This window comes from Rhodamnia argentea, chromosome 10 (assembly GCF_020921035.1).
Source record: "Rhodamnia argentea isolate NSW1041297 chromosome 10, ASM2092103v1, whole genome shotgun sequence".
Taxonomy (NCBI): Eukaryota; Viridiplantae; Streptophyta; class Magnoliopsida; order Myrtales; family Myrtaceae; genus Rhodamnia; species Rhodamnia argentea.
In genome coordinates this window covers 21,351,061-21,361,197 of record NC_063159.1, presented here as the reverse complement: position 1 = coordinate 21,361,197, position 10,137 = coordinate 21,351,061, and the positions used below count along the sequence as shown (strand labels likewise).

At 40.2% G+C, this 10,137-nt stretch overlaps 1 protein-coding gene across 1 annotated transcript; it reads left to right on the top strand.

Annotated features, from left to right (window-relative positions):
• The first annotated feature begins 258 nt into the window (after window positions 1-258).
• Window positions 259-8,199, top strand: LOC115735082 (delta(14)-sterol reductase). The gene is made up of 14 exons (XM_030666150.2): window positions 259-296; window positions 341-415; window positions 503-620; window positions 723-793; window positions 1,184-1,240; window positions 2,982-3,073; window positions 3,679-3,726; window positions 4,084-4,204; window positions 4,295-4,341; window positions 5,812-5,893; window positions 6,586-6,662; window positions 6,763-6,882; window positions 7,499-7,573; window positions 7,654-8,199. Exons 2-14 carry the CDS (start codon window positions 368-370, stop codon window positions 7,805-7,807), a joined length of 1,110 nt encoding a protein of 369 aa, XP_030522010.1. The 5' UTR covers window positions 259-296; window positions 341-367; the 3' UTR covers window positions 7,808-8,199.
• The last annotated feature ends 1,938 nt before the right edge of the window (window positions 8,200-10,137 follow it).

The following is a 10,137-nucleotide window of genomic DNA, read 5'->3' as shown; positions in this document are numbered from 1 at the left end:
ATTCCTTTTTTAAATTTAAAAAAGAAGGCACATTTTTTTTTCAAAATTAAATTTTCAAGAATCTATTCCATTTTTAATTTTTAAAAGAAGGAAAAATTTTAATTATATGAACTCATGAAAAATTATATTATAAATATAATTCTTTTTTTTTTTATATATTGGGAGAGCAAAACGATGAAAAGCGCAAAGATCTGTGTCTTTCTCATTTAATAGACTAAAGCGTCCGGTCCAGTCAAGTCCAGTCCGACGAGACGAGACGTCCCGTGGTAAGAACAAGCGAAGAGCTTCGCTTGCTCATTACCTCGAACAGTTCTCCGGCGATCGCCAGAGAGAGAGAGAGAGAGAGAGAGAGAGAGAGAGACTTGGAATGGATCTAGCTGCTCTTCTTCACGCTCTGATCCCTTCATGGGGCTCTGTGAGCAAACTGCTTCTTCTCTGCTCCGCATTCGCATTTTTCCGCCTCCGATTCGTTTCATTTCGCTCTTGTGGCCCTCCGTTTCAGGTCGTCTTGCTGGGGACGTTCTTCGCTTACTTGGCCGTCGCCGGTTCGATCCTTCCCGGGAAGGTTGTCCCCGGCGCGGTGCTGCCGGACGGATCTCGGCTCTACTATCGCTGCAATGGTCCCTTCTTCTTTTCGTCGAGCTTTTTCGTGCTTGTTGCTGGAGACGCGGTTCTTGTACTCTTAGGTTTGTGATGCTTCATTGCTCGTTTGTACTCTTCAGGTTTGGTGTCTCTTCTTCTTCTGGTCGCTTTGCTTGGGCTTGGTGCTTGGATGGACTTCCTTCGACCCACGGTATGTCTTAATTGCTCCCGCATTCTCGCTTTTTTCGAGGGAACGATGTACTTCTAATGAATACATCATATGACATATGTTCACTTTAGTACTTACGGTTCATTCAATAGCGTTGCTTTAGAACTAGGATTTAGACGTTCATGATCGCTTCTGTCTTTTAGGAGTATGCTTTGAAAGATTGTAAATGGTTGAGTCTACAGAGATCAGATGAAACAGACGAGATGTTGAAGCGCCTGAAATATGGATCTATCTGTGCCATTTTACAGAGAATCTCGGACACCTAGCACTTATGAATTGTATGCAGGAAGGATTTTGTATGTTATTTGAAAGGATGATTGTAGAAAAAGGAGGTGCTTGTGCATTTACATGTATCTTCTCGAATGTTTGCAGATAATAGCAGAAAGAGGACTTGAGCTGCTATCCACGACTTTTGTATTCAGCACTCTTGTAAGTTGGGGAAATTTCAGTTGCTTTTTTCTGTTTATAGCACAAGTATATTGATGTCCTCGTAAATGTAGTTATCTGTTCAGTGCATCTCCACTGCCCTCTCTGACTCTTTACTCTAGGCCTAGAGTTTCTTCATGATAGCGAACTCTGGACCCACATTGGTGTTGATGCTCTTCTCTGATACAGTTTTTCCTCACACAGAGAGCACATGCATGAACACATTATCAATTGAGAAATGGGCAAATACGAGTGCACACTTTGCAGATGCCAAACCTAGAACAAGAATACTTATGCTCTTGCTCTTTAACTATTTTGTTGATTTTCTTTGATGAAAATAAAGGTCTTACAGAGACAGTCATTTTTTTTTTTTTTGTTGACGTAGACTTATGGCCTTTTATTCCTTGAATTAATATGGACTCTGAATATCAAAAAGTCCCATTGCCTGCCAATCTTCTTCACGCTTCACCTCTTGTTTATCACAACAATGAAAGGACATTTGCATAAATAGTTTCAATTTTTGTTAGCAATTCATGTGAAGTACGACAATGAAATCAAGTAGAGGTTAGCTGGGCTTGTTAGACCAGTCAAAGATCGATTGAGCCAAGTCGTCAAGTTTCTTCGTGAGAACATGAGAGAAACTTTAGTTGGGGAAGCTGGTTCTCCACATCTCATGAATATGTTTTAAGTTAAATTAAGTAGGCTTCTTGGCCATTCATCATCACTGTTGCCAATCAGGTAGCTTCAGTTCAGTCAGTAAGGGAAGAAAGCTGTACAAAAGAAGACTATCAGAAGAACTATACTGTCAAAACATTGGGTTTGCTCACATATGTTTGTGATTGGTAAATGCATTCAACAATATATTGGCATCCTGCCAATGCTATAAACTTTTGGTGCACAATGGCATGTGCACCTCTAACAAAGGAGATTATCCGAAGGAGGACATTTAACTCGGTAATGCAACTGTACACTTGGTTTGAGCCAGAAATGAATCAATATATGCTAAACCTCAATTTAAGCGAAATAATTTGTGATCACATCATGTTCATCGTGGAAAATAAGCTGCATAATCAATCACAAGTTTGTGTATGGATAATCATTAGCAATGTTTACCTCATCAGTATAAATGGAAACTAGAATGCGCACTGGAAAGAGAAACAAAGAAAGCTAGGAATAACCTCTTCCGTTCTCCGACATATGCTTAGGCTACAATCCAGCTAGAGCTTAAATAAGTTTCCACTGTTTGTGACTTTAAGGGAGTTTGATTGACACATGCATGTGTTTTAGGTTAAAAGCAAATGAAAGATTTGGAAGAGAGTTGTATATGTAAAGAATATATAGTATACCAAATCTGCCCAACAATGCCTGTGTATGTATGGGCCCCCATGAATCACCAAAGCACAAAAGCTAGCTGATTTAATAACTCTCCTGAAGGGCCCCAATGCCAGAAGATATTTGAGCTTGCATTGGGTTTGTTGAGTTTGCCGATTAATTGGTTTTGTCCATACTACATTCAAGAATATCATTGTCTTGCTCTTCTAGATGGCAAAACCATGGCAATACAGAAATCTTCTTCATTTCTTCTTGCTTATGCTGCTTCTGAATGGCAATTTCGGCAGTTTAAATCTCGTCCTGTTTACGCTAAAAAGGTTACTCTATTTGTCTGGATAAGAATTAGAGAATAGCTGTCTTTGGCTCCTAATCATTTTGCTCTGCACAATGTTCTTGTGATTCCTATTGCCAGGTTACTATAGTACTCTATGCTGCTGGCTGCAAGTCGCGTAGTAACGGTTCCTCCCTAAAGCCTCACCTGTCGGGAAGCCTCACTCATGACTTGTACGTGTTTCTTCAGTTCAGAAATTTTGGCCTGATAATTAATTGGACTTTCCATGTATGCTACTCATTTTGAGTCTATCACTATGATATTTTTACCTCCTAAGAAACATAGTTGCCATTTGTAAGTTGCAAGGATTTGAGGCATAGGTAAATTCTAGGAAGTGCACCTCCTTTCTTTGCCCCAAATACGCAATACTCGTCGTCATTTTTTAGTAACTGTACAAGTACAAGGGTTAAAAACCAATGATGATCTAGCTGAATTCTTCAAAATTATTACCACAATTTGTTTATGACTATTGATTTCTTGGTTGTCTATGCAAGATACTTGCCATATTGTGAGATGAAAGTATGATGTTGAGGTGCCATTTTCGGTTGGTATCTTCTGTGAACCATACTAACAGTTCATCTTTTGACGATATCCATGGTCATGTATTTGCATGACAGGGTAAACTGCACAGGTTTGTATTATTTTCATAAAGGAAGAAAATACCTTGTTTTGTATTGGTCTTCTGTAAAATGTGTGGCTCTTACGATATATGTTGTCTTGGACATCATACTGGTCATAATCTAATGTTGCTAATGATAGCTTTCTTGGTTATTTACAGGTGGTTTGGAGTACAGCTGAATCCTCAATTTGTTTGGATAGACCTCAAGTATGCGAACTTTTCTGTTCATATTCATCATTTTACTGATATTTGAAATACTTTTATATGTCCAGGCACATTGTTTCTTGTGTGGACTAAAAAATATTAGTACGTCACTAGTGTTTTCCGGACCATGTCTCACCTTTCATAAGTGCGAGGTTCAGCATCCCTCTGTGTTCTCACTCAGCTATCCATAGGCTTCTAATCGCACCAGTTTTTCCATTTTGATAACATGGAAATGCATGGGTGCTTGCATAGATCTTACTTTAAATTGAATCTCGCTTTGACATGATATATACAGTTGTTGATCATCCCTCATTGCTGCCAAATGTTTTAGCTTTAAGTTGTAAAATTTGTCTTTTGTAGGTTTTTCTTTGTGCGAGCAGGTATGATGGGCTGGCTTCTTATCAACCTGTCAGTTCTAGCTAGAAGTGTCCAGGATGGCAACTTAAACCTATCAGTGATCCTTTATCAACTATTCTGCATGGTAATTTTATGATATCCTCTTTTGCAGTTTTTAATAAAGTCAGCTTTACAAGTTCCCTTGTCTAACAGTTCTTTTTTCTCCTTTTTCCAGTTATATATCATGGACTACTTTGTCTACGAGGAGTATATGACTTCCACGTAAGTGCATAACTTGTCTGTCTTTGCAGTCCTTAATCTTGCACACTAAAGTTTTCTCCAGGTCGTTAAACCTGATTCTTTCTTTTCTGAGAAACTACTTTGCTGCTAAAATGTAGGAGCTTTTATCTCCACTTACATCTCTACTGGACTGTGCTCTAGGCTAATAATGTGTCTCTTTAGATCATTTAGGAAACGCTGCAATGCTCATGTGTGAGCTGGCCTGCCATATGCACTGCTGTTGTTTCTGCTGCTAAAATCCTTTCATTATGGCCATGTGCTCTTTCAACCTTTAATTTGCTGGGCTTGGGAACTGGTTAACTTGAAACTTCGATCAAAATTTTTAAGGTGATACCTAAGTGGACCGACTGGACATCTCAAACATAGTTTTCATTTGTCCTACGTTGCTAGCGTATATTATACAGAGATCAATGTATGGTTCTGATTATAATGCTTTTAAAAGGGATAAAATATTAACTGAGCAATGTGGGCATTGGAAATGTTAAGGTTCCCGTCTATAGTGACAAATAATACTGCATTAATGTTGGTGATTGTGCCCTCCCCTCCCGTCCCTCTCTCCCAAAACCTCTGAACACTAGCCCAAAAAGAGAAAAGAAAGGGTGCTTCCCTGTTGAAATAACAAATGCAAAGGAAGCACTCTACAGTCTACAGCTGATTTTGCTAGTACTACCAGAGTGCTTCTTCAGCTTTGAAACACAAATCTTCTGTTTATAAATTTTCAGACTTAATTACAACATTGTTTGCCAATAACTCTATGCATCAGTTGCTATTCACTGCTTCACAGCAGGCGAGACTCCTCAAGCTATAATAAAAGGAGATGAGGTTCAGCTAATTGACAACCAGTCAAATTCCGAGAGATTGGTGCTCTTCCTTAGGAGGTTGCCAGGCAAATGTTTGCTTCCTGGTATTTGAAACTTAAGCTTGAGATATCCTCTGTACAAGTGGAATATCTAACATGAGAAAGTCTACAGATTTCAAAACAATATTATGATCCTTTTTTTCATGTATGAATTGAGACAAGTAAAACTCGAGCTACTGAAAAGAACAACGAAGTAATTCAAACCTCATTTCCCAGTGACGGAGAATCTGACTCATGATGGACTAATGCAATCTTCTCTAGAGTCTTTGATTCAGGATCTGTCATTTTCTATCTTAAGCTGAAGAAAAGTCATTTTGAAGCCTACTCATAGTTTCTACTTTAAAACTTTGTCTTCAAGTTTATCCCAGCCTTTTGATAGATTATAAGTTTGTGTCTCATGTGCAATATTAGTTTCATTGTACATGAATTGATTGATATATACACGCGCACAGGCGCGCGCTTCAACAATCTCATACAGTCTTGCTTAAGTTCATCTCCTCTGGGATGATTTGCTTTGGTGAATATTTGCTTACCCATTCCAGCAGAATTCCCATATATGTGTACTCTATTTTGGCATTTGGTTTCTTTTCTAGATGGGATATTATTGCAGAGAGATTGGGCTTCATGTTGGTATTTGGAGATCTAGTGTGGATTCCCTTCACGTTTAGCATTCAGGTATGCCGTCTAGAGGAGATGAACATATGATATGTTTGGTCATTATATCTGTCTCTTTCTATAGCCATCAATTGTCACATTATCACACTATCCACGAACCTCTTTTTTCTCTACTTTCCACTTGCAGCCTGCTGCACAGGTAGTGGCAGGCCCCTTGTTTATTTATTTATTTATTATTTTTTTTTTTGGGGGTGCGGGGGGCGCACAGGTGGCTCGTGTGCCAATCCGATGCTTAAATTGATGATTAATGGGTATTGCTTATCTAGCATGATGGGCAAGCCAATTAGTTTTATGATAAGCTCCATTCATGCCTAGCAAAATATACATATTTCAAATCTCTGGATGCTGTGATTAGTATTATTTTGTTCTTTGGTGTTGAGTGAATCATTGACGGTTCATGCAACATCTCTCTGTTTTATAGTTGTTCACTTCCAGATCTCTTCGGAGGATTAGAAAGGTTGCCTTATATACTAATGTTGATTGCCTTAAAGGATTGCACCCTAAGATTCCACATCTCACTATGTTAGTTGTTGTACATCCTGAATAGAAGATTGCATCTTTAAGGTCATTTGGAACCATTTATTAGATTTTTTTTGGTCTGAAAGAACCATTTATTAGATAAATTGGCGGTTCTGAGGATTATTTGAGCCATGTTTATATGCCTACATGAATAATTGTCATCTCTGATGCAGGGTTGGTGGCTTTTGAGGAATAATGTAGAGCTAACAATAACTGCTGCCATTGCTAGTTGTTTCGTATTTCTAATTGGGTAGGCTTTGTTGAGGTTATATTGGCCTTTTGCTGATGAACCTAATATTTCCTGCCACCTTTACTAAGAATTTACTTCCTTTGCCTAAAACACTACGTAGATATAAGGTGTTCCGAGGAGCTAACAAGCAAAAGCATGTGTTCAAAAGGAATCCCAAAGCACTTATATGGGGTCATCCTCCAAAAGTTGTAGGCGGGAAGTTGCTTGCTTCTGGTTATTGGTAAAACTACAGTCTCCTTTTTTTTCTGTGACTTATTGTTAATGTAAGTGCATGGAAGGTCATAAATGTAATCCAAGTCGAAGATGAACGGATGGAACCACCAAGTATGGGCAATGTAATGTGTTTGCAACCTTGCACACCTACCTCAATAGTTTCAACTTTTATAGTCGGATTTATCAACTTGCTCCTTTGCAGTTTAATGTTAATAAAATGCTGTTGGCCTGGTTTTCACATCCTATGAGTATCAAACCTTCTCTATTGTCTGAGGTAAAATGACTGTGGGAGTACTGTCACAGAACTCTCTGATAGTCAAATCTTTCTGTTTCTTTGAAGCCTGGTAGATATCTATTTTGCTTCTCCTTGTTCCCACTTCCATGAAGATGCGTGATTTTTCAATTAAGGCAGATTCATATAGGAAAGGATAAAGGTAGTTTAATCGCCCCTGTCAATATGCTTCGCGAATGTGAATGTAGTTTTTGTAAAACGTGAATGGAGAAGGCTGAAAAGCGCTGTAAATTACGAGTCTTATGTTCCTCTGATTCTGGTCCCCAAAAAGTTTGCTTTGCTTCTCCTGCTACTCTTGCGAATCTTGACTTCATGTATTTTATGGTTGAAGGGGAATTGCAAGGCACTGTAACTACCTTGGCGACTTGCTGCTGGCACTGTCCTTCAGTTTGCCTTGTGGACTAAGGTGAATTTTGACGTCACCCAACTCTATTATGATCTGCATTTTTTACGTAACCGTTGCTAAGAGCTACTTCTCTTTTGCAGTTCACCAGTTCCTTATTTCTACCCAATCTATCTCCTGATTCTGCTGATATGGAGAGAGAGGAGAGACGAAACTCGTTGTGCAGAAAAGTACAGAGAAATTTGGGCAGAATACCGCAGAGTAGTTCCTTGGAGGATATTCCCCTACATTTATTAGATCTATAGTAGTAATGTTAGATCGCCCCACTTTCAAGAGAAAAAGATATAGGACTGAATTGACTTCATTGACTTTTTCGACACTTCTCCCCAAGTGCATAATTCCCAAATAAAAAGACAGGTACTAGGTGAGAAACAAGACTACTTGATGCTAGATCTGTTAACCAATCTAGCCAAAGCATCGGCGGCCGTGAGTAAGAGTAATAAAGTGAGCATGCTATTTAACTTTAATGGGTCAAATCAGTGGAAAACAAAGACCTGAGCAATGTGCATTCTGCCGGATGGTTCGAACCCATCATAGCAAAGAGGTTGGGCTTTCTTGGTTAGAATATTCAGCAACTCATCTTCCTGAATGCACTCTTCCCCAACGGTCCTCGCAATTCGAAACCTCTGCTCTGGACTCAGCCTGACCAAAACGAGCCGGTCAACAAAAGTTAATAAAGTGGTTGAGAGCAACCTTCGGCCCTCGGCGATGACGCCGGAGCTTGAACAACTGCAGGTGACCACCAGTAACATTGTAAGTAGAGAAATGGTGAAAAGTCAAGGTCGATTCTTTCGCAGCAAAAATCAAAACAAGCCGAGGGAATCACTTGTCCGTGAGATCAATTGCAAATACTAGTGATTTGTTGAGGTAGTGCAAAAAGAGATGGGGACGCGCACGAGGATAGATGGAGGAGCGACGACTAGAAGAGGGGCCTTGAGGATATTGTAGATAAATGAAAATTTTATTTGAAGCTTGCGGCGGTCATGGCATCGAGGCCTTCGCACCAGAAACTCTAGCAGCCATGGGTGCTGCGAGCTTCGTGGCTCAAAATTTCAGCGGCCATTGCCGCCATGCTGAGTACACTGAGCCACCATGGCTTAGAGCTCGAGCAACCATGGCGGCATGTCTTTAAGTTTTTCTTAACTGTGACTGCAGCGTCGTGAGGGCAATGACTGGCACAGAAGTGAGACGTCAAGGAGAGACGAAGCTGAACACAGTGAACAGTAACACGATGCAGAGTTTTCTTTTTCTTTTCTTCTCCAACAGTTCTATGTTTTTGATGTGTGATGCGGCACTTAAACGGTTACTTGGACAACATGTTCACGGCGGGGCAGATTTGGGATTTGAATAAAAGTTGGAGGTTCTTCTTGAGACAAAAAAAAAAAAAAGTTTAAGGTAAAATTGGAAGTGGGGTTTTTAATTGAAATAGAGTGTGATGGACATTCCAGCTCGGCACCGGCGGCGATCGGTGTGGCGTGCTCCCATCTTCGTTTCCCTGGAGCCGCGGATCGGAGCCGTTTATCTGAAAGGAACGATTGTGGTTTTATGGGCTCATGGGCTGTGGGCTAGAGATTAAATAAAGAGCCCGGCTGGGCCGGTCCGTATGCCTATTTGTCTATTTTTGTTGTTTCTTCTATTTTGACTTTTGTTGCCATTTTTTGAGAAAATGACGACTTCAGGTGTCAACAAAGTTGTAAGGGGAAAGTTGCTTACTTCTGGTTATTGGTAAAACAACAATCTCCTCCCCACGCTAACATGCTGTTAGCGTGATTCTTTTTTCTTTTGTTTTTTTCAACATCCTATGCATATCATACCTTCGCTACTGTCGAGTCAATTCTTTCTGTTTCTACGGAACTTGGTATACATCTATTTTTCCTTCTCCTTATGCCCCGCTTCGTTGATCTCTGTGAAGATGCGTGATTTTTTCGATCAAGGTATGTTCACATAGAAAAGAAAAAGGGTAGCTCGATCGAAAAACGAATGTGATTTCGGTCAAACGTAGATGGTGAAGGCCGTAAAGCGCGGTAAATAAGGAGTCTCATTTTCCTCTGATGCTGAAGGGGAATTGCGAGGCATTGTAAGTTCCTTTTAACAGAAACCTCATTGACCTTTGTTGTGCACATGTAAACATCCCCTTGCTTAGTTCTGTTGATTACTCGGGCTGCCACGCAATACGGCATCGCCGCAAACGGGGATTTTGGGTCGAAGTTCCCCCTCCAACCGCGGCAATTACCTCGTCTCGATAACGTCATAAAGGTCAATTGCAAATGAGGACCCGGCGAGGTGCAAAAGATGCCAAAGCCAGAACTAAGGTGACTTCAAGATCAAATCTCCAATCCCCCACCCCCCCAAAAAGGGGTAAGCGAAACAATTGTTCGAGATCAAGTCACATGGGATGCTGAGCACCCGCGGTACAGCGAAAGCGATGAGCATGATGCCAAAGTGCGCTCATCTCCAACCAATAATTCATGTCACGGAACAGGAGTTAACCTGAAATCCAAGCTAACCCCAACCAAAACCAAAACGCCTTTTCTTCATATAAGGTTGTCGGGCAGTGTGAATTTGTT